The sequence below is a fragment of the Eschrichtius robustus genome, chromosome 15 (assembly GCF_028021215.1).
Source record: "Eschrichtius robustus isolate mEscRob2 chromosome 15, mEscRob2.pri, whole genome shotgun sequence".
In the NCBI taxonomy this organism is placed as follows: domain Eukaryota; kingdom Metazoa; phylum Chordata; class Mammalia; order Artiodactyla; family Eschrichtiidae; genus Eschrichtius; species Eschrichtius robustus.
This window is the reverse complement of record NC_090838.1, coordinates 82,222,358-82,247,812: the sequence shown is the minus strand read 5'-3', so window position 1 is coordinate 82,247,812 and position 25,455 is coordinate 82,222,358. Positions and strand designations below refer to the sequence as shown.

General features: G+C 40.3%; 1 protein-coding gene across 1 annotated transcript in view; it reads right to left on the bottom strand.

The window, feature by feature from the left end:
* Nucleotides 1-238: 238 nt before the first annotated feature.
* The window catches only part of RMND5A (required for meiotic nuclear division 5 homolog A), a 65,524-nt gene continuing 40,307 nt past the window's right edge, over nt 239-25,455 (bottom strand). Inside the window, exons 5-9 of the mRNA XM_068564183.1 lie at nt 12,255-12,421; nt 11,396-11,561; nt 8,279-8,381; nt 6,141-6,295; nt 239-4,884 (exon numbers count right to left, since the gene is read on the bottom strand). Of these exons, the coding sequence (XP_068420284.1) occupies nt 4,821-4,884; nt 6,141-6,295; nt 8,279-8,381; nt 11,396-11,561; nt 12,255-12,421 (655 nt within the window). The 3' untranslated portion in view covers nt 239-4,820. The remainder of the gene's footprint in view (nt 4,885-6,140; nt 6,296-8,278; nt 8,382-11,395; nt 11,562-12,254; nt 12,422-25,455) is intronic.

Below are 25,455 nucleotides of genomic sequence, written 5' to 3'. Positions count from 1 at the left end.
GGCCCAGAAACAGGATGAGATGGTGACAAAGATATTTCCTTAAATTCTTTACGTGCAGACCCTCAGCAAATACAGACAGCGATGTTCTCTTACCTCCATACTCCCTCCCTCCTACCTCTGGCACCTGTCACATTTATACAGACTGGTTCCACAAAACACTTTTCAAATGTGCATTTCTTTAATTTTTAAAAATATACACAGGAGAAGCCATGTGTTTTACATAGGAATACACACATTAACAAAGCATTTCTTATAGTTTTCCAAAACTCTATTATATCAGTCTGAGATTTATAAATTAAATAGATCAGAACCTTTTAAGTTAAAATGATATCCCTGAAGCTACTGGATATGCTAGACTTTTCTCAAGATCAAATGAACAGAGAATGTGAATATGGTTTGTGTTAAATAAGGTTTATTGTTAGCTTTATTGCCTATAGTCTATAAGATGCAACTTTATTGTGCCTTTGCAAACAGGATACATTTCTTAAAAAAACTGATCAAAATTTTCCATACATATAGCTCTATATGATAGATTACAGTGCAACACTATTGTTACATAATTATAGAAATACTATAGAACCCAAGAGCACAGGGTAAGCAAAAGAAATACAATCCTGAGCCATCTGAACAAGATGATTTGATGAATCCTTTTAGTATAAGTCTAGAAAACATGGAGGAGGGCAAAAAAATACATGCACACTGCAGTCAGGAGCAAAATACATTAAATACCTGTTCCTTGCTAGACACAGGTGGGGGTAATGGTGAATTTCAGACACATGCACACTCATTCACGCTCCCATTTTCTTCTCCTAGCTTCCCTCCCATCCCCGATACATTCACTCCCACCCCTTCCCAAAAGAAAAGATCAGGCACTAAGTCCTCGTGAACCCCACATCTGCCTTGCTGGAGAACATTAAAATATGAGTATAGGTCATCACCCATAACATGAAACAAAGCATGTGCTATCAGCCAGTTCCAGCTGCTTCTGCCTCTTTGGAAGTAAATGAAGCATATGCTCACTACAGTTTCAAACTGTAGAGGGAAACGTCTTGAAAACTAAACTGTTTTCTCTCCCTACATCTTGAAGTAAAATCAACAGCGGAAAAACTCGCCCTAAAACTAATTGCCTCATCTGGTATTAAAATACATTTGTCATTCCATTTTTGGTATCTATTCAATTATCGTTGAGTAAGAACAGTTCGTGAAGTTTGTACCTGCTTATGGTAAACACCACCGTACTACATAAAACCTGCCGTAGCCGGACAGGCTTATGAAGCACCAAACCTTCTGTTGTGTTCCCTGCTAACATTCCCCCAAGACCAGAGCATTCTAGTGTAACCAAAGATAATGTACGAAGAGTTAAGTAATTAAAGGTATTTGGTTTGTGTCTTCACCTTACACATCCTAGTGATGAAATTAACCAAACATGCCTCCATGCCTTCCCTGAAAATAACCTGAGTCAGCTGACTAAGCAGACTGGCCAGCCTGACTGTCAATCCACTTAATCAGAGGTTGAGCTGGAAAACCAGAGGGCTGATGTCTACCAGCAGCTTGTCTTGTGCAGATAAACCAAGAGTTCTTGGTTTTTGCAGTATCTACTGTCCCAAAGGCTGAAACCACCGAGGTGGAAAATAACTCACAGCGTAAAATATACTGAACTTTAAACTGCATAACCTGTGGGACTACCTGGAGAGAAAAAAGGCTCCTCATTGCCCCACAAAATGTGGCGTGGGTTTTAGTGTCTCTGTATACATCAGCTGCTACAGAAAAATCAAAAGATTTACTTCATAATTTCCTTAGTTTCAATCAAATGCTCATACACCCACAAAATACTCACACACCCTATGAATATGAGGTGGCTCTTTTCTTCGAAATTTTAAAAATCAAGAGGCACCAATACCCGTTCATTTATGTATTAGAAATACCATATGATCACCACTAAAACGACAGAAATGGCATTTGTGATGATCGCACAAAGGAGAAAAAAAGATCAAAAGACAACCTTAGCCACTGCACTTCAGACTGTACTTGAAAGCACAGATGCTCTAAATCAGAATCTAAGAATCTGATAAGGTTTTACTGGTTTAGCATAGTCCCATGGCCTTTGTCCATGACTGGTAAATGGAAATGGTTTCCTAAAGAAATTTAGGAAACCACTCTGAAATTCTGTTTTCAATGGACATAATTAGTCTGACTGTAAAAACCTTGGCTCTTTTTCACGACCTTTTTGCAAGAGGAAGCAGAGAGCGACGAAGTGCGTCCGCCCGCGCTGCTGACTGACAGCCTCAGTAATGACATGGTCCTGACACCATTGGTGAAGGTGTTTCTAGAGTAGAAAGGACAGCACGTTTTATTTCAGCATCTTTGGTTAAGGTCTGGCCTCTTCAAATCCACCTCTCTCCTTCACATTTAGTCACCAGTGAATTTTAAGTCCATGCATTTAATTAAAGAAGGTTACAAGACATCATTTGCACGTTAAATTGTCAGATCAATAGAGTTTCAAATTTTTGGCCCTAACCCTGCCCAGCGGGACCACAAGGACCTTGCACAGGAAGCTGTAAAATCAAATGCTTCCATTAAAGCATATTCTTTCTAAAGTTTCATGAGCTGCACAGAAAACTGTCAACAGGATTTCCAACACGGGGAGAGGGACAAAGCAGAACTCTCTCCTGATTTTCTCCTTGAAACTGGCCTGAGTCAGCTGTGTGAAGTGTCTGGCCGCCAACAGACATTTACCACCAGCCTCTGGAGCAATGTCTGTATTGTTCCAACCTTATGTAAAGCCTAAATGTTGTGCAGGTATTTGAGGCGGAAAGGTGAGAGTAAGTTGTAACTAAAACTAAAACTACATCTGGCCTAGTGAGAAAAAGGTTAAAAAAAAAAAAAAAAAAAAAAAAAAGACACTCTGGGTTTCATTCAAAGGAAAAAATACATAATAAAGCAATTTTACATCCTCGGCCAGAGTGTCGCCTGGAGTTCTCTACCTTCTCCTGGAGTCCAAGGAGCTTCTCTCTGCTCCCTTCCTTCACTGTGTTAGTGGACAGAGGGTGCCGACAGAAAAGCCGTGAGGCTGAGCCGGAGGCTGGGCAAAGCGAGCGGCTCAGCAGGCCAGTCGATCCCTGGCCAAGCCCCCCAGCACACAGTAACTCCTGCCATCAGCCTGATCACACACAGCAATCAAGCAGTACCCCTTTCCTTTACAAACAAATCCCCGTTCCCTCAGGTGAACATTTCAGGATAAACCATCCAGGCTAGGATACACTACAGCAAATGCTGCCCGTTTCCAATTAACTTAGCACCAGATCTGGTATCTCCCTCCCCCGCAAACGAAGTCAATCTGCAGTTTAAAATGTGAAGCGTCACATTTGTCTTTGCTTCTGTGTATTCTTCTTTCTTCATTTTCTCATGAAAGTTTTCCTCTATTGATATCCAGTTCCGTGTCAGACGACACAGAGTTGCAAATTATTTGGTGATTTCCATATGACATTCTTCTCAAAATGAAGTAACTTCATGGGTTTAAGTCAGAATTATGTCCACAGAAGTCTTTTCCATGTAGTTCAGCATACAGAGAAAGACTCTTACACATGGCTATTTCTGGACAGTGCATTAAATGAAGATACCTCACAAGAGAAAAGATCGTTATCTGTATCCATTAGAATAATATACAGATTCACAGTCAATGAGATGATATGCTTTGCAGAAGAGAGGCATTGAACAGTATACTATTCAAATACAAAAACAGCAATAAACATATTCTGCACTACAGAAAATTTGCTAGCTTCTAACTTTAAGGGTTGAAAGTGATGAGTCTGGTAACTGCACTTTAGGACTGGAACATGCTTCTTCCCCTCCAGATACACAATGTTTAATGCTGGTGCACATATATATATATATATATATACACATATATATATACACATACACGCAACACTGTGCCTGCAATGATATACAAATGCAATATAAACAGCCAAGTCCTGAAAGCAGACTTTAGAGAAGAGGGCTACCAAGACCAAGAGAGCAAATATCAACTTAAGAACGCTTCTAACTTCACAATTTTGTTTTATTGAACACTCTTTTAAAACAAGCACCTCTTGGCAATAAAAGCAAAGAAACAATAGTACTGCTTCCACTCTGTTCTAGCGGAAGACTGCTCACACCAACTTGCTAATAAATTGGTGATGGAATTTTATAACAGGCAGCCTGCTGGGGCTACAAGCAGAGCTCAGATGCAGGTCTGCTGACTTCTTGGTGAGAGCTGGAGCAGAGGAAAACATCACAAAAAGCAAATTTGGAATCTATCACAGCTCTCTTCCTTAAGCAAAAAAACCCCTGCAAATTAGTTTCATAACCACAATTCAGTTTTTCAAACTTTTTCTGAAGAATTTTCATTTAATTATGTATACATAACAGGAAATAAAACTTTTTCACACACATTCTCAAGGCTTACAGTTATCAGGAGAATGACAAAAGTAAAAGCAGGAGAAATATTAAACACATGGCAGGAAGGTAAATTTCTGTTTCTGCTCTTAAAAAGTAAAAAAATCACCATATAATTAAGTACAAAAACCTGCATTGAATGACAACTGCTGGTGTATTTACTTGATCAGAAATGAAGACCAAGAATATAATAAAGCCCTATGATAATATTCATCTGGAGCACTCCCCTCAGTGTGTATACACTAAAATGTTGGCAAAGTTTCCGGAGCATTAGCTTATATAAACACGGGAGTCCTTGGTTAGCTGCATTAAATGGAACGTTCTCTTCTGAAATGCACTCTCGATTCAGTTTCACTTACAAATTGCAAACTAAAGTTATTTCTTCAGAAAAATATCTGTTTGGCATCCCCTGGACTTTGTTCCATTGGACAATATGGACATTTTAATCTAAAGACAAGAAAGAAAACATTAAATCAAGGGACAGGATCAGTACCGAGCATTCAATTTTTATCTAGTTATAGAGTCTTTAACAATTACACACATACACACACACACACACACACATGCACACGTCTGTTTTTTGCTTTGAGGATTAACTGTGCTTTCCCTTAATGTTAACAGCCAAGCTTTGAAGGGTCACAAATAAACACTATCCAAGCCAGATGCTAAACTTCAAGGCTCTTCTTCAGTGGAAATCAGTGAAAGCTATTTTGAAAACAAAGACAACTGTTCTGACAATTACTCTTGGGGTTTCAGAAGTAAATCCAATCTTTCTTCTCCAAGGTTTAGCTCATACCTATCTCAAAATGACTTTCAGACGTACTGGTGTCACAATCCACTCACATGCAGCAAATCTGATGCCAGCTGCTCTGCCTACCCAGAGCAGCCTACATGCCCCGTCGTGGCACACAATACCCTGCAGTGGCACATGAAACCAGCATGGTCTGAACCAAGATCAAGCTCTGGCTTCAAGTCACCACCTACCTGCACTCCCAGGGTTTCTGGGAAGAACGTGAACAGCTTCAGGGCCTTCTCTTAAAAGAAAGACTTCACCATAATGGGTCTGAAATGAACCCCAATGAGAAATTTTCTAGCTGCCTTAGCTAGAAATAGGGTTTTGAGACTGTATTTTTAAATTTGGGTTCATTATGTATAGACATTATAAATGTATATACCTGTTGAATTACAATTCTACAAATTTATAAATCACATATAGATACGGTAATTCACTTTATAGTAACAAAAGTTAAATGCTCATCGTTAGGGAGCTGGTTAAATAAATTATCACATTTCCATATGACAGAATAATCTACAGCTTTAAAAAAGAATGAGGGCTCTTTCTATACCATAAAAAAATCTCCAAGATGTATCACTAAGTGAAAAAAAGCAAAGTTCAGAACAGTGTATAGCATGCTACCATTTGTGTAAAAGGGAGGGGAAGGGCTGAGATGACAATGTACCACCCACCCAAAAAGTTAAGAGTTAAAGATCATGCTTATAAATCTAATCAATAAATTCACGAACAAAGACTAAAGACTGAGAAAAGATACCACCCACTAAACTAAATAAGTAGTTAAGAAATCTGTTTATTTCTAAATTCTAGCTACATTTATTTATCCTTGGTTACTTATCTTCCCACTAAGTTCCAAAAGAGTATTTGTTTCTTTTTTTTTTTACTGCCACTGAAAAAGTCAGACACTTACTTGCTACCATTAAACATTTTATTCAGGGCATCTCTTGATATAATATGACCACAGACCAATTTCATGGGTGGATTGTTATCTGTTGTTTGCTGACGAAGAATAGGACAGGCAAATATTGAGTGATACCAGCACTTTTTACCAAGGTCCACTTCAATCTGTTTTTAAAAAAAGGTAAAAGGCTCACGTTATATTACAGAAAACCATCCACATATCAATACGTACTCTGCAGCAAAGAACATGTATCAAACCTACTCATCTGAAGGTAACTTTTTACAGCACTCTTCTAAACTAACCAAAGATGGACAGTCTTTGGGGTTCAAAGCATTACCTCACAATTCTAAATTATTTTTAACACTATGTATCAAACCAAATTCTGATGCCTGAGAGCAAGAGTCAAAGGCAAGGCAACACTCTACAAGTCAAATACTCTTGAAAATTCATCAGGATATATCGAAGAGTAAACCCACCCGAAATCCTGACTGTTTTTACAGCACCCTTAGCTAGGTGATACAATTCAGTGCGATAATTCCTTTAAAGGTAGACTAAACATTGTTTACTGCTGTGTGGGCTTCAGATCCAGATCTTTTCCATGTTTTATGTGTAATTGTCCAGAGAAACTACCTGAAACAAGGGCTTTAAACTAAAGTTCAGCAGGAGAATACACAACCCATCCATCTGAGCTCACAGCACTTGTATCAAGCTATCTCTCTTTGCAGTAAACAAAACAAAAGCTATGAAATCACCTTAGCATAGTGGTTCGCACAGGACAGAGGCTCCACAAACATCAGCTCTTTCTGTTTTCTTTCCTTTTAAATCTAAAATGGCTATATCTACATAAAAGTCTATTGCTCAGATTCTTTCAAGAAAGGTGGCAAAGTGTAACAATAATCCTGAGAAAAAATGACCAGATCATTCCCCCCCTGCAACTGTTTTATTACCCTGACACACAGGCTTTGGGTGAATTCAGATTTCAGTGTGCTTTGTTGTAGTGCGCAAGCGTCAAAGATACTGACAATACACCTGGGAAACTGCCAGGTTCTTGCAGGCACCTGCCTCAGCAAAGCAAGTGAAGGCTCAAGTTCTTTTCACTTGCTCAAATGAGCAGCCACAATGCAGGGTATTGCTCGTGTCCCGACCACACTCAGGACTGGCAGTGCACCTGCGCCTTTCATCAGGACAGATCTCTGAGAAGCTGGGGCAACCAACCGACAGTTACCAGCTGGAAGAACAGGGTAATTGCAGATGAACCTGCGCACAGGGGTGGCAGAAAAAAAGCAAAAAGTCAAATGCATATTTTAGCCCTTTAGGGTCTGTGACCAAGTCATGACAGGAATGATAATTCCCGTCAAAGTTTCAGCGCCTACTGTCAGAGGCCTGGTGGAAACATATACACACGATGACCTTTGTTATTGCTCCATGTCATAACTACTACGGCAACAAAACCTGACTGCCTACTATGTGTCCTATATTATTCTAAGCATCCCTCTGTTACCTCCAGCCTTTAATAGCCCCATAAAGAGAAGGATGGTCCCCATTTCAGAGATGGACAAACTACTGCTTTGAGAAGTTAGAGAGTTGGCAAGTGACTGGAGCAGATGTTTAAAACCACGGCCCAGTCCGTGACAACAGTGGACACACAGCACGGGAGGGACACTGATGACCGCAGGTGTCGCTGCGATGACCTTTAACAGCTATACACTTATTTTAATTGGTATTAGAAAAATATAACCAGCACAAGCCCATGATCTCAGAAATATCAATGTTTCAGACAAAACTAAATCAAGTTGACTCACTGCTTTCATGTTTTAAAAAGTTCACAGTATGAGTGGTTTAGCAACTGCACTTAGAACACACCACATGCTACAGTATATCCACTCTCCCCACTTCTGATGCTTTCCTTCATTAGCTGTCACTGCCACTCTAAGTCAAAATGGTAAGAAAGCTCCTCCAGCGCCTCCAAAATGCACCAGCTCCCCACTTCTACTGTTTAATCATGTCTACATACACATAAAAGAACCCCTGTCAAAAGGCTACAATAATGTTCCCTGATTAAAAGGCAAGACAGGCATTTAAAATCCTTAACATCCACGTTCTTCTAATGACAGGAGAGGTAATAACTAACAGAAAATGGCACTCACAGGTAATTCATCTTTCTGGTTCCAAACTCCAGTGCACTGCCTCTGTTCGATCACAGCTTTGATATTAATTAAAGCTGGCAGCGCCACACAACCTGCTGAGAAACTGGGAGGGCAGAAGAGGAAATGTTAATGCCAGGCCAGGTGTCAGAAAGCTTGGTCCTAGGAAACGCCAACTCCTCCAGACTCTGTTCTGTGTGCAGAGGGCCCCGGCCATAGGATTCAAAGCATTACAAAGCCCTCTATTTTGCGTGCACGCACGCACACACACAGTCTTACAGTTTACAAAACCACCAGATTTAATAAGCTCTGCCTACCAGTCATTAATAGCATTTTTTAAAAATTATTTTATTTTATTTTATTTTTGGCTGCATTGGGTCTTTGTTGCTGCGTGCTGGCTTTCTCTAGTTGGGGTGAGCAGGGGTTACTCTTCATTGCAGTGGCCGGGCTTCTCACTGCAGTGGCTTCTCTTGTTGCGGAGCATGGGCTCTAGGCGCACGGGCTTCAGTAGTTGTGGCACGTGGGCTCAGTAGTTGTGGCTCGCGAACTCTAGAGCGTGGGCTCAGTAGTTGTGGCACACAGGCTTAGTTGCTCCGCGGCATGTGGGATCTTCCTGGACCAGGGCTCGAACCCGTGTCCCCTGCATTGGCAGGCGGATTCTCAACCACTGCGCCACCAGGGAAGTCCATTAATGGCATTCTTAACATTAATGACACTCTGAAACATTTTCTTGCACAGTTCCTTCCAGACCCAGATCACCCCTGTACAGGGCAGAAGCACCTTTCTCATCTAGAAGTGCTGGCGGTCAGCTCTCCACTGAGTCCCTCTTCAGGACTGTCCTCATTTGGAGAAAGCGACCTGACCAAGGGACACGTTCGATGACCGCTCCACCTGAGGATACAAAAGTTGTACCAATTTGGGACAACTCCACAGGCCGCTGCAGCTCCAGAGCTCCGCAGGGGTGGACTGAGGCCTCTGGTGAGACTGTCTCCCAGTCCGGCTTCTCCCTCTGCCTGGTCCTGCTGTTTTCATTCCCCACAGGGGCTGATCCCAGTAAACTTCCTGCACGTGGGTCTCCGCTCATTTCAGAGTCCGCCCCAGACAACCAGACCTGCAGCCCCACCACACCTTACAGTTAACTGCACGAGTCTGTCTCCTACGCTCAGGTGGGGCCCCTATGGAACGCGGGCTGCGCCTTATTCACCTCTGTGTCCCACACAATGCCTGGCACGTAGCAGGGGTTCAAAACACTGGAGGAGCCAAATAAATGGAAGAGCTAAAAAGGTTCTTTTTTTTTTTTTTTTTTTTTTTTTGGCTGCGCCGCGAGGCATATGTAGGATCTTAGCTCCCCGACCAGGGATCGAACCCGCGCCCCCTGCAGTGGAAGCAGAGTCCTAACCACTGGACCGCCAAGGAAGTCCCCAAAAAGTTATTTCTTAAAACTGGTTCTTAAACCTTTTGGATCTCAGGACCCCTTTACAGGCTTAAACATTAAGGATCTCAAAGAGCATTTAGTTTTGTGGGTTATATCTATCATTATTTATTGTATTAGAAATTAAAGCTGAGAATTAAAATATTGATTAATTCACCTAAAAATAATAAACATGTTATAAATAACAGTCTCACAAAAAATAACTATATTTTCCAAACCAAAAATAAACCTGTGAGAAGAGCAGCATTGTTTTACGTTTTTACAAATCTTTCTGATGTCTGGCTTAACAGAAGACAGCTGGATTCTCACAACTTCCTCTGCATTCAATCTGTTGCAATGTATTCTTTTGGTTGAAGTAAGTGAAAAAAATCTAGCCTCACACAGATATGTAGTACTTAAACCACCTTTTCAGATAACTGTGGATATTATTCTTTAATGCCACACCAAAACTCAACAAATAGTTTTGTTTTGTTCTTAATTTGGCTGCCCTGGGTCTTTTTGGTTGCAGCATGTGGGATCTTCAGTTGTAGCATGTGGAATCTTTAGTTGTGGCACGCGGGATCTAGTTCCCTGACCAGGGATCGAACCCAGGCTCGCCCCCACCCCCGCCCCCGCCCCCGCATTGAGAGCATGGAGTCTTAACCGCTGGACCACCAGGGAAGTCCCAACAAGTACTAGATTTTTAAAGGTTAGTTGGAAAGTGGAATCTGAATCCTTGCCATTGTGCTTTTTATACCCTGCTCCACTAAAATCCAATGGTCTTGTACTCTGAATGAATCTTTTACTCATGCATGATTTTGTGAGATCTTACTGATCTTCCAAGTGTTAGCACATTTCATTATGTAATATCAAAAAATTCAAATTCATTATTATTACCACCAGTCTCATCAGAAATGTCTTTAAGCATTGGGGAACTGTCAAGCTTACAGTGGTCGGTTCAAGTTTTCCCAACTTTCTATTTTAGCTTACAATCTTGAATTTTACCACTGTAGCAAAAGATACCACCAGTTGCTTTCCCTGACACGACAGGCTTACTTCATTAATCTAAATAAATATCTGCCAAAAACCTGAGTGTGAGTAACTATAGTCTGTCTTTTAAGACAGTAAAAGTAAAAACTGTGTTCAAGTAAAAACTGTGTTCCAGGAAAAAAGCAACCAGTTTTTAGCTCATAACTCAAACATTATACAGATGCTTTTTCCTGAGACAATCATCATACTGTCTCATGATTTGGCATGAGCTGAAGTGCTTTATCTGAGCTTCCCATTTGGGCACACAGAATATTAAAAAGATGTATACTCAAAGGTCGAAATTTAATAAAGTGAGTGATTTTTAACGTTTTGTCAAGAATATTCTTAAGTAAAACTAAAATATCTGCAAGTGTGTGGTGGATGAGGAATACAGCAAGTCCTTGTGGGGTTTGGGACCACTGCCCCGATCTGTGCTAAGGCTGGAGCAGTTTAACCCAACGTCAACACAGTGGAAAAGGCTCTCAGAGACCCCCCCAAAGGATCACAGACCACACCTAGAACTAGGTCACTGCCAATTGTGACGATCTCTTGAAATACCAACTGCACTCTTCTTCAGAAAGACACATGTTCTCTCAGCTTTAAACATCAAGAACTAGACAACAAATTAAGCAGAACTAACCAATGCAATGCACATTTCAATAATAGGATAATTTCCATACCTGACACTCAGTGGGGACTCCACAGAGAGCCCCAGGAGGGCACAGGCATCCCGTGTAAAGATGTCACAGATGTCAGCCCACTGGTTTGCGTCAAGCAGGTGAACATATGGTGAGTTCTCAATCCCTTGTCTCAGGTACACGAGGCTTCCCATCAAAACCTGAATGTCTAAACAAAAGCAGCAACAATTTGGAGGTGTGAATGATCACATCTGAAACAGAGCTTGCAAGTAACACACTGAAAAAGGCAAGAATTCCCCCAGCTGACATGGCATAAAATAACTTACTGACAATATCTTTTAAAATTCTGGTACTTAAGCTTGGTTTCTATTAAAGAAACAGCACAGAGAAAAAGAAGAAGAAAAGGGAAGCACTAAATACTGAACTTATAATTTATACACAGCATAGTATAATTACCATTATCTAGAGAAGTAACACCAATGTCATAAATGGGGTCATCACATCTCTTTGGCTGTAAAACTAGTCAGTCCCTCTACACTGACACTTGGGGGTAACTGCTGCTACCCTGTCGCACCTTCAGACACTCTGTCGTGGCCGTAACAGCAGTAAGGTGGGGGATGCCGGGGGCAAGTGCATACTTTACATTTTCTCTGTCTCCTCTTAGGTTAGTGTAGAATCCCCCAAAATGCAATGTCTCTCTCTGACTTTTCAATTAAGAGGCTTTAATGCTTTACTTTTGTTCTAGAGCCAGCCAAGAAGCTTTTTTTAGTAAGTGATTTATCATCTACAATTGTTTCAGTTTATTAGCAAATGTATATTAGATCTAGTTAAGATAAACGTAAATTCCAGTGGCGGCCATGGTCCTGTTCCAACCATTAAAAACAGTTGACTCTAGACTCACCTTTTTGATGATTTAGGGCAAACGGCTGAAAATTTTTCGCATATTGTAATGCCTCTCGTTGATTTGTAGTTCCACCCATTAACAAGCTAATAAAATAGAGTCTGTGTAGCTTAAATTCCAAGGAGCTGTTCTGGGCTATGAGCATTTCTCGGTTTGATACTGCCCATCTAAAGAAAAAGCAAAAAAAGATTTTTAACAGTAATTAAGAGCACAGGCATGTCTGTCAAAAATGGTTTGAAACCTAACACCAAATAATGGGTTTAGTCTGCCATCTTGTGGAAGTCAGTGGTAACATCAATCCCTAGGCCCAGAGACTTTCGTAAAGAAAGTAAACAAACTACACCTAAAGATGCTCTGCAGCCACTGAAAGAAAGAAAAAATATTAAGTTAGATGACAATTACATATTTAATAAGGTTTAACACCAAGACAAGACTGTCTCTGACATATTTGGAACTGTACAAGGCCACACTTTGAAGCAGGTGTTAGCCATGAGATTGACTACTGACTGCCTAGATCCACTACTCTTTTCCTGTTCAACTGGCATGTTTATAAATGAAACACAAGATTCTGAAGGGGGAACATCTATGTTTAAACTTTCACTGGTGCAAGCTTTTGTGCTATACTTGCTTTGAGATTAAAAACAGTAATCATAAGTATTTACCCTCAAGATGCTTTCAGTCTAATCAGGCAGATAAAGCTGTATAAGTAACATACAGTGTCAACACACAGCGCCAAAAAGATTTGTACAAACAGTGCTAATGAGGGAAAGAACAACATGCAGTTCTGAATGATCCAAAGTACAGTGACGCCAGCCTCTAGAGTACAGACAGTTGGAATAACCCATCTTGAGCTGGGACTACCAGTTAAAGGTAAGCACTAAAGCAGAAGAGCATTATCAGCCAGCTGTTAAAATCAGATTTGCAAGCAAGCGGTAAGAAGCACTGCTTCATTTCTTTAAACATATTAACACGTAGAAGATGTTGGTATCGTTCTTCTTTAATCTGATCTTTAGCTGGACAGATATTCCCCACCTAACCCGATTCACTAAGGACCCTCAGAATCTGAACTACTGGGTATGAATATAAACACTGAGTTACTCTACAAACTACAGGAGCAAAACGCTTCAAGTTATTCATAATGAATCAGCTGACTGGGATTAGATGTCATGCAGCAGCACTTTCACTGGATCCTGTCCTCCCCAAAAAGGTCGGCACACGCACATGCATATTCTCATCAACTTGCTGACAGATCCACATCTTAAGAGTCAAATCATGAAGCTTCTCTGACCTCAAAATCAATGTGATTTTTAAAAATACTAATCACTTGGACCTTGGAAATATTTGCTTACATTTATTTAAGTAAGCCTTGGATCCTGACGTGGCACTAAGGTTAATGCAGTCTGGTGACTTGGTGACACCAACTGGGTACCGCCAGCAGCTCTCTTTTATGAATGCCCAACACCAGCTGTCAGTACCGGAAGCACTGCGCATCTGCCCGTCTCCAGTCTGTCAGGCACATTCCTGACTTCCAGGTCCAAGCAAGCGTATTTTTTTTTTTTTTTTTTTTTTTGAGAGGAAACCTTTTCTGTTTTTTATTGAATAATCAAGAATATAATAAAGTCCACATGGAGTACAGACATTATTCTGGCAAAACAGTCATCTAGGCAGATTACATAGAAGGTAAAGAGTAACCTTTCATATTTTAGGCAGGTCATTAACCAGTAAACCAAGGAAGCAAGCCCAACAAAATTGAACAAATGTCAAGCAAGCGTATTTAAATCAGATCACTTACCAAAGTTTTTCCTGCTCCCTTCTAACTCATAAAAGCATGAGTATGTTTTCCTACTACCAGGTAAAGAGAGGCAGTGAGCCTTTTCTTTTTTTCAGTTTCTGATAATGAGGTATATATCCAAGCGTTTGCAAGAGTCAAAGAAGGGAACTAACAGAGAGTAACTACAAATTTCAGTGAACGATGAAGACCAACAGAAAAGGGCAAAGTCCTTAAGTGGGCAACTCACAGAGGAGGAAAAACTCTATTTTTAGAGGCAAATGTTCATGATACAATGTTAAGGGGGGGGGGAAGCTGTGATATATAGGAAAAAAATAAATTCTACTCGCCAAAATTTTTAACAGGTATGACTCTAGGAAAGCTGGATTCAAGCATCAACTGCTGCAGTGTGGGCTATGAGTCATCGGAATAGGGCACCAACTATGAGAGCAGCCCCAGGGGGCTAAACACACCCAGGAGGACACACGGATGAACAGCAGCCAACGGCAGTCCAGAGGACAGTGATTTTTAAGACAGGATAGTTTTCCAAGTTTTCTATAATGAACATATATTACTTACTTTTATACTTAACTTTTTTAGCTAATGCAAAACTAAACAAAATTTCTTAACTTTCTTTTTTCATCAAAGAGCTAACGGTAACTGCAAATTACCTGTGTTAAAAGTAATTCAGGCTATGCATTAGAAATTCAAGCTTTTCAAGCTATAAATATATGTACCTCGCTTTTAAACTTGGAGAGGCATTTAGACAATGTAATTCCTAATTTACTACTTGAATTTATTTTGACACACTTTCAAATTTTGCTATAGACAGGGCTACAAAATAGTCAGGAAAAACTAGCATTGCTAATTGCTGTCCCCCTACAAGATTCTTAGAAAAGTAGATACCGATTACAAAAAGGAGCTGCAGAGAGAGCGTAGAGAGAATGCAAAACCTAAATTCATAGAATACAAGTTTTCACGTGTTTCTTAAGGGTCATATTTCTTGTCATTCTATTCTGCAACACTGTATTATCTTCATTTAACTTCTAAATATTATATTAAGCTTAAATCTCACAAGGCAAGGGATTAGAATAAACATTTCTAAGTTTCTCCCTCTCTGGCAAAATGTCATTTTCTAAGCTAAGGATGATATACCCCATTTTTAGCCCCGCAAACATGTAAGCACGCTTAAGCATTAGGGTGAAACCCTTGCTGATGGGGCCTCTCCCTCATCCCCAGGATTGTACCCGGGCCCTCAGGTTTGTATTTTCTTGACCCTAATTCCTGGGCCACAGTTACCCAGCCAGGTAAGTATCGGTTTAACACTCTTGTGTTGCCTCCTAACATGAGAGTTCATCTATTTTGATCTCCTTCATGATCACTTCATGGTCCTACATCTCTAGTTGTGTAAGTTCTTGATGGGGTTGTCTCGCTCGACAATCATCGTTAACACCTGCCTTACCCTAATCTTTGGAATCTGGGTACGAATTTCACAGCAGCTTTCTTATCCACGCTAGCAGCCTCCCTAGACAGTTTAACGTTAAGTCTATTCATGATGATTTCTGAGATGATGAAACCATCCTTTACTGGCAGTAAAGTCCTTCCTCAATCTCCTTTTATAACTGTTTTCTTTCAGTGAGGCAACTAATAACTTAAGCACTTTGGCCTGAATGTTAGCCAAACTGATGGGAGGTGTTTTGGTTTGTTTTGTTTGTTTTTACAAACAAAGTAGAAGTAAATGCTCCATCATTTAAACCACAAGCAGCTTTCTGTTCCCAGTGCGATTTAAATTAAAAGGTGTTGAAGCGACTTTAACCTTAGTTTTTACATTCATGGGACTTATCAATATGCAGTGTACCATTAGCTTCATGTAGGCCTAGGTCTGGTCCTAGCTTCACTTTGCTGTCAGCATTTTCAAATCTTCCTCAATGCATTCAGTTTCACTTCTAGCAATTCATCTTTGTTGACCAAGTCCCTCTTTCAATGATCCATTTCTGTAATGTGTCATGTGGGCTTATCGGCAGAGGCAAGGAAGCAATACAACCACACATTTGCTGTCTGAGGGTGAAACGAATTGCACTGTGGCCAATCACCAACAGACTGAAAAAGCAGTGAGGTGACCGGTCATGATCATGAGGCACATGTGTTATTATGTAGTGATCTGTGGACTGAAGAGCTGGCAGAGAAGTTTTTATTTTATGCAATTACTCACAATACTTCACGGTGACTGAAATCTGAACTGTGCTGTTGGGGAATTGGTGTTATTTAACTAAACTGTAGTAAATGAAATTTGGGCATACTGGAATTGTGCAGAGAGAACTGCCCATCGCTTCAACAGAGAAAAGAAATAGGAGAGGAAAAACATAAGGATCTCAGAGGCAGGAGGTTACTTTATAAAGGCAAAGACAGCCCAGAGTGACACAACGGAGAAAGAAGTTTGGGAACTGGGCCTAGCATCACCGAGATCTCTGCCCCTCCACTCTTCTTTCTGAGAAGAGGGAAGGCTGGAAAACCAAGAGCCTGATGCCGAGAGGCAGCACAGGGAAGGTGAAGAACACGGTGGCTGGCCAACAGGGTGAATTAGAGGCACCTGTCAGGCGGTATAAAGAATTAAAGGAGGAAAATAAGAGGCCTCTTGAGAACAGAACGGAGGCAGAGAGAGGTGCAGGCCAAGAAAAACATGCAAACAGATTCAGACAACCTGATGCAGCAATATGCATCACCAGCAACAGTGATGTGTCCAAGTGAATGAAAGCTGGTCCAGATACAGGACTTGTTCCTTCTATGAAATTAGAAGCCATGGTCCTATCTCCGAGTGTAGGTGCTAGTTATATTTTTACAAAAGTACAATCAAACACATTGAGTAGCTGAGAACAGAATTGAAAAATCCAAGGCCCAGGCTCAGTGACCATATTTTCTACAAGTTCCCCACTCATCTCTCCATCCACAGAACTCAAGAGGTTCTTTACTTGAACCTGTCTCAGCTCTTCACACACAGTCTACTTGGTAGGACAGTTTCTGGTCTCTTAAAGCAGGGGCTCTGCCTTGCTCAGCTTGGCACCCCTTCTACTCTGCATGGGATACAGTGATAGAGGGCACAGGTTAATAGAGCCAAACATGCATGGACCTTTAAACCCTGGCTCTGTGGTGTGAATCGGGGCAGTCTGTTACTTAATGCTCTCAAGTCTGTTTCCTTACTGTAAAGCAGGGGCAACTCAGAGGGTTATGGGCATTAAATGAGGGGGCTCGTAGAAGCACAGAGCCCGGAGACTGGCACAAACAGACAATAATAAGCTACTTAACATGTGTTTACTGAGGGGATAGGCCTAACGTTCTCCGAAGTCATTAGTAATAAAATTACATTTACAAGAGTTACTTGGGCATTTCCATGTAATACTCAGTGCTGCTTTGATTTTTATAGAACCAACTCTGTGGGAATCAGCATGTACCAGTTAATCCCCTTCAGAATTTTTTGAAGTTGTCTTCGCTAGAAGTTCACACTGAATATTGGACTGTTTGATTCACTGAGCAGGAATAAGGGGCAGAACAGCCTTAATTAACCTGATAACAACAAATCCCAAACCAACAAAGCACACGAGACTGCAAAAGCACAAAACTACAATCGGCACCAAAAACTGAATCCACTTGTCTACAAAGCAAGAAACAAAACAAAACAGAACCCCCTCAGACTGGGGAGGGGGAACCCAACTTGTTCAAACCTTGATTCCTCTTCTCCAATAGCACATCTATCAGAGTATTCTGCGGTTCTCTGTAGCTATTAAAAATGCCTGAATCAGCAAGACTGCCTGCCTACAGGAAGACAAAACTAACAACGAGAAAACAGACACCAGAAACAGCGTAATCCGGGTCACCCTCTTTGCCAGTGGCAGCCAAGGCTCTATGACCAGGCACCTTGGCTTGCTTCCTTCATTTTCTTTTTTCTTTTTTTTTTTTTGTCACACACACACACTGTATTTTATTTTTACAAGAGATAAATAGACTGACACCAAGCATTGTACATGGATGACCACAACAAAAGCAACAATGATTGCAATTACCAAACATGAAACACACTCATACTATGTCATAATATTGACATTCAGTCCAGTAATCCTCCACTGTAACAGCTCCTTTACTTTGCAGTGAAAATTGATTTGTATATTCTTTGCCTCTGAGTCCTTGTTGGATTTTTTTTTTTTTTTAAATTCAGACAGAAAGTCACAAAAATTATACTCATCCTCATCAGTTCACTCAGTCCCATGTAATTAAATTTTTTTTTTCATCTTGATCTTTTGTTAGCACTTTTATGAGTTCATCGGTTTTTCATTAGAGTTCTGAAAATGCTTATTCATTCAGTTCAGCAGTACAGTCAGTTACCAGAAACCTGTACTTGTCAGTCTTTTCCATGAATTTCTTAAAGATGAAACCCTTTTATAGGAACATATTTGCAAAAGCATCAGAGTACACACAGAACTGTCTGTAAATGACAAAAGACTTAAAAGTGACCACAGTTAAAAATTTGATGAAAGTTCATAATAATGCAGTTGACAAGAAAATTAGTTATTTCTGAGATATACATTTTAAGGTAATAACTAGGATTATGACTTATAACATTATACCAGAACATATAAGATTTTTAGAAATTTCATGTAATGTCTGAAACATTTATATTAACATACTTCCATACAAATAACCCAATGAAAGTTTAGTATTAGTTGTTTTGTTTGTTTGTTTTTTTATACTGCAGGTTCTTATTAGGCATCAATTTTATACACATCAGTGTATACATGTCAATCCCAATCCCCCAATTCAGCACAACACCATACCCACCCCACCGCAGTTTTCCCCCCTTGGTGTCCATATGTCCGTTCTCTACATCTGTGTCTCAACCTCTGCCCTGCAAACTGGCTCATCTGTACCATTTTTCTAGGTTCCACATACATGCGTTAATATACGATATCTGTTTTTCTCTTTCTGACTTACTTCACTCTGTATGACAGTCTCGAGATCCATCCACGTCTCAACAAATGACTCAATTTCGTTCCTTTTTATGGCTGAGTAATATTCCATTGTATATATGTACCACTTCTTCTTTATCCATTCGTCTGTTGATGGGCATTTAGGTTGCTTCCATGACCTGGCTATTGTAAATAGTGCTGCAATGAACATTCGGGTGCATGTGTCTTTTTGAATTACGGTTTTCTCTGGGTATATGCCCAGTAGTGGGATTGCTGGGTCATATGGTAATTCTATGTTTAGTTTTTTAAGGAACCTCCATATTGTTCTCCATAGTGGCTGTATCAATTTACATTCCCACCAACAGGGCAAGAGGGTTCCCTTTTCTCCACACCCTCTCCAGCATTTGTTGTTTGTAGATTTTCTGATGATGCCCATTCTAACTGGTGTGAGGTGATACCTCATTGTAGTTTTGATTTGCATTTCTCTAATAATTAGTGATGTTGAGCATCTTTTCATGTGCTTCGTGGCCGTCTGTATGTCTTCTTTGGAGAAATGTCTATTTAGGTCTTCTGCCCATTTTTGGATTGGGGTGTTGTTTCTTTAATATTGAGCTGAATGAGCTGTTTATATATTTTGGAGATTAATCCTTTGCCCGTTGATTCGTTTGCAAATATTTTCTCCCATTCTGAGGGTTGCCTTTTCGTCTTGTTTATAATTTCCTTTGCTGTGCAAAAGCTTTGAAGTTTCATTAGGTCCCATTTGTTTATTTTTGTTTTTATTTCCATTACTCTAGGAGGTGGATCAAAAAAGATCTTGCTGTGATTTATGTCAAAGAGTGTTCTTCCTATGTTTTCCTCTAAGAGTTTGATAGTGTCCAGTCTTACATTTAGGTCTCGAATCCATTTTGAGTTTATTTTTGTGTATGGTGTTAGGGAGTATTCTAATTTCATTCTTTTACATGTAGCTGTCCAGTTTTCCCAGCACCACTTATTGAAGAGACTGTCTTTTCTCCATTGTATATCTTTGCCTCCTTTGTCATAGATTAGTTGACCATAGGTGCGTGGGTTTATCTCTGGGCTTTCTATCTTGTTCCATTGATCTATGTTTCTGTTTTTGTGCCAGTACCATATTGTCTTGATTACCGTAGCTTTGTAGTATAGTCTGAAGTCAGGGAGTCTGATTCCTCCAGCTCCGTTTTTTTCCCTCAAGACTGCTTTGGCTATTCGGGGTCTTTTGTGTCTCCATACAAATTTTAAGATGATTTCTTCTAGTTCTGTAAAAAATGCCATTGGTAATTTGATAGGGATTGCATTGAATCTGTAGATTGCTTTGGGTAGTATAGTCATTTTCACAATGTTGATTCTTCCAATCCAAGAACATGGTATATCTCTCCATCTGTTGGTATCATCTTTAATTTCTTTCATCGGTGTCTTATAAGTTTTCTGCATACAGGTCTTTTGTCTCCCTAGGTAGGTTTATTCCTAGGTATTTTATTCTTTTTGTTGCAATGGTAAATGGGAGTGTTTCCATAATTTCTCTTTCAGATTTTTCATCATTAGTGTATAGGAATGCAAGAGATTTCTGTGCATTAATTTTGTATCCTGCAACTTTACCATATTCATTAATTAGCTCTAGCAGTTTTCTGGTGGCAGTTTTAGGATTCTCTATGTATAATATCATGTCATCCGCAAACAGTGACAGTTTTACTTCTTCTTTTCCAATTTGTATTCCTTTTATTTCTTTTTCTTCTCTGATTGCTGTGGCTAAGACTTCCAGAACTATGTTGAATAATAGTGGTGAGAGTGGACATCCTTGTCTCGTTCCTGATCTTAGAGGAAATGCTTTCAGTTTTTCACCCTTGAGAATGATGTTTGCTGTGGGTTTGTCATATATGGCCTTTATTATGTTGAGGTAGGTTCCCTCTATGCCCACTTTCTGGAGAGTTTTTATCATAAATGGGTGTTGAATTTTGTCAAAAGCTTTTTCTGCATCTATTGAGATGACCACATGGTTTTTCTTCTTCAATTTGTTAATATGGTGTATCACACTGATTGATTTGCGTATATTGAAGAATCCTTGCATCCCTGGGATAAATCCCACTTGATCGTGGTGTATGATCCTTTTAACGTGTTGTTGGATTCTGTTTGCCAGTATTTTCTTGAGGATTTTTGCATCTATATTCATCAGTGATATCGGTCTGTAATTTTCTTTCTTTGTAGTGTCTTTGTCCGGTTTTGGTATCAGGGTGATGGTGGCCTCACAGAATGAGTTTGGCAGTGTTCCTTCCTCTGCAATTTTTTGGAAGAGTTTGAGAAGGATAGGTGTTAGCTCTTCTCTAAATGTTTGATAGAATTCACCTGTGAAGCCATCTGGTCCTGGACTTTTGTTTGTTGGAAGATTTTTAATCACAGTTTCAATTTCATTGCTTGTGATTGGTCTGTTGAAATTTTCTGTTTCTTCCTGGGTCAGTCTTGGAAGGTTATACCTTTCTAAGAATTTGTCCCTTTCTTCCAGGTTGTCCATTTTATCGGCATAAAGTTGCTTGCAGTAGTCTCTTAGGATGCTTTGTATTTCTGCAGTGTCTGTTGTAACTTCTCCTTTTTCATTTCTGATTTTATTGATTTGAGTCCTCTCCCTCTTTTTCTTGATGAGTCTGGCTAATGGCTTATCGATTTTGTTTATCTTCTCAAAGAACCAGCTTTTAGTTTCATTGATCTTTGCTATTGTTTTCTTTGTTTGTATTTCATTTATTTCTGCTCTGATCTTTATGATTTCTTTCCTTCTGCTAACTTTGGGTTTTGTTTGTTCTTCTTTCTCTAGTTTCTTTAGGTGTAAGGTTAGATTGTTTACTTGAGATTTTTCTTGTTTCTTTAGGTAGGCTTGTATAGCTATAAACTTCCCTCTTAGAACTGCTTTTGCTGCATCCCATAGGTTTTGGGTTGTCGTGTTTTCATTGTCATTTGTCTCTAGGTATTTTTTTATTTCCTCTTTGATTTCTTCAGTGATCTCTTGGTTATTTAGTAACGTATTGTTTAGTCTCCATGTGTTTGTCTTTTTTACGTTTTTTTTCCCTGTAATTCATTTCTAATCTCATAGCATTGTGGTCAGAAAAGATGCTTGATATGATTTCAATTTTCTTAAATTTACTGAGGCTTGATTTGTGACCCAAGATGTGATCTATCCTGGAGAATGTTCCGTGCGCACTTGAGAAGAACGTGTAATCTGCTGTTTTTGGATGGAATGTCCTATAAATATCAATTAAATCTATCTGGTCTATTGTGTCATTTAAAGCTTCTGTTTCCTTATTTATTTTCATTTTGGATGATCTGTCCATTGGTGTAAGTGAGGTGTTAAAGTCCCCCACTATGATTGTGTTACTGTCAATTTCCTCTTTTATGGCTCTTAGCAGTTGCCTTATGTATTGAGGTGCTCCTATGTTGGGTGCTTATATATTTATAATTGTTATATCTTCTTCTTGGACATATCCCTTGATCATTATGTAGTGTCCCTCCTTGTCTCTTTTAACATTCTTGATTTTAAAGTCTACTTTATCTGATATGAGTATAGCTACTCCAGCTTTCTTTTGATTTCCATTTGCATGGAATATCTTTTTCCATCCCCTCACTTTCAGTCTGTATGTGTCCCTAGGTCTAAAGTGGGTCTCTTGTAGACAGCATATAGATAGGTCTTGTTTTTGTATCCATTCAGCAAGCCTGTGTCTTTTGGTTGGAGCATTTAATCCATTCACGTTTAAGGTAATTATCGATATGTATGTTCCTATGACCATTTTCTTAATTGTTTTGGGTTTGTTTTTGTAGGTCCTTTTCTTCTCTTGTGTTTCCCACTTAGAGAAGTTCCTTTAGCATTTGTTGTAGAGCTGGTTTGGTGGTGCTGCATTCTCTTAGCTTTTGCTTGTCTGTAAAGCTTTTGATTTCTCCATCCAATCTGAATGAGATCCTTGCCGGGTAGAGTAATCTTGGTTGTAGGTTCTTCCCTTTCATCACTTTAAGTATATCATGCCACTCCCTTCTGGCTTGCAGAGTTTCTGCTGAGAAATCAGCTGTTAACCTTATGGGAGTTCCCTTGTATGTTATTTGTCGTTTTTCCCTTGCTGCTTTCAATAATTTTTCTTTGTCTTTAATTTTTGCCATTTTGATTACTATGTGTCTCGGCGTGTTTCTCCTTGGGTTTATCCTGTATGGGACTCTCTGCGCTTCCTGGACTTGGGTGGCTATTTCCTTTCCCATGTTAGGGAAGTTTTCGACTATAATCTCTTCAAATATTTTCTCTGGCCCTTTCTCTCTCTCTTCTCCTTCTGGGACCCCTATAATGCGAATGTTGTTGCGTTTAATGTTGTCCCAGAGGTCTCTTAGGCTGTCTTCATTTCTTTTCATTCTTTTTTCTTTAGTCTGTTCCGCAGCAGTGAATTCCACCATTCTGTCTTCCGGGTCACTTATCCGTTCTTCTGCCTCAGTTATTCTGCTATTGATTCCTTCTAGTGTAGTTTTCATTTCAGTTATTGTATTGGTCATCTCTGTTTGTTTGTTCTTTAATTCTTCTAGGTCTTTGTTAATCACTTCTTGCATCTTCTCGATCTTTGCCTCCATTCTTATTCCGAGGTCCTGGATCATCTTCACTATCATTATTCTGAATTCTTTTTCTGGAAGGTTGCCTATCTCCACTTCATTTAAGTTGTTTTTCTGGGGTTTTTTCTTGTTCCTTCATCTGATATATAGCCCTCTGCCTTTTCATCTTGTCTATCTTTCTGTAACTGTGGGTTTTAGTCCACAGGCTGCAGGATTGTAGTTTTTCTTGCTTCTGCTGTCTGTCCTCTGGTGGTTGAGGCTATTATCTAAGAGGCTTGATGGGAGGCTCTGGTGGTGGGTAGAGCTGACTGTTGCTGTGGCGGACAGAGCTCTAATCCACTTTAATCCACTTGACTGTTGATGGGTGGGGCTGGGTTCCCTCCCTGTTAGTTGTTTTGCCTGAGGCAACTCAACACTGGAGCCTACCTGGGCTCTTTGATGGGGTTAATGGCAGACTCTGGGAGGGCTCACGCCAAGGAGCACTTCCCAGAACCTCCGCTGCCAGTGTCCTTGTCCCCACGGTGAAACAGAGCCACCTCCCGCCTCTGCAGGAGACCCCCCAACACCAGCAGGTAGGTCTGGTTCAGTCTCCCCCAGGGTCACTGCTCCTTCCCCTGGGTCCCGATGCGCACACTACTTTGTGTGTGCCCTCCGAGAGTGGGGTCTCTGTTTCCCCCAGTCCTGTCAAAGTCCTGCAATCAATTCCCACTAGGCTTCAAAGTCTGATTCTCTAGGAATTCCTCCTCCCGTTGCCGGACCCCCAGGCTGGGAAGCCTGACGTGGGGCTCAGAAGCTTCACTCCGGTGGGTGGACTTCTGTGGTATAAGTGTTCGCCAGTCTGTGAGTCACCCACCCAGCAGTTATGGGATTTGATTGTACTCTGATTGCGCCCCTCCTACCGTCTCACTGTGGCTTCTCCTCTGTCCTTGGACGTGGGGTATCCTCCTTGGTGAGTTCCAGTGTCTTCCTGTCGATGATTGTCCAGCAGCCAGTTGTGATTCTGGTGCTCTCGCAAGAGGGAGTGAGAGCACGTCCTTCTACTCCGCCATCTTGGTTAATCTACCTGCTTCCTTCATTTTCACTTTCTAAAACCCTTCTCTGCTTATGAACTGTGTTTTATGCACTGATACCACAATTTCTCTAAGTCCAGCAACCATTTTCTTCTCCTCAGACCCACCGTTCACACACACACCACCAAGAAACCACAATGGCAAGCTCACCTCAGATTCCTCTGTGGTCTTTATTTCTAGCCTCACCTAATCGCTAGGCTTAGAGATGGAGTCCTCTCATACTTCAACAGCTTGCCTGATACTGTTCATGGCCTGTCTAATCGAAAACTCTGCAGTGATCTAGACTAATGAAATAGTTTTTCTCTCTTCTTCTGTGAAAAATTCTGTAACATCTCTCTTTCTTATAATCATTCAGTTAGCTTCTGTTCTCTTAATGGCATTCTACTGAGACTTTGCAAACAGAACTGCAAATTCCTCTAAACAAGGGCTATGAGGCCCCTGGGCCTGCTCTGGGTACTGAAGAACAACAGGTTCCCAAGTCTGCAAGGTTGAGAGTCAGATTCTAGACTGCGGCAAATCCACCAAGGCAGGATTACTCTTTGAAACACCTTTACGAAGGCAACCAACCAGCTTCCCCTAGAGACAGCACTTTCAAAATGTCAGTAACTGGCACAGAGTTACAGACAGTTTCTATTTTTCTAATTTTCTCCATCTCCTCAAATTAAGTTACTGTTATTCTTTTGTTGACACTAGTTATTTTTGGCTTTGCTTCTATCTGCCACATGAAGGAGGAGGTCATGTTTGTTCAAAGTTCTCCTTCAAATTATTCCATCTTTTATTGAGTGCCTGCTACGAAATAAGCACTATGCTAGGTGCCA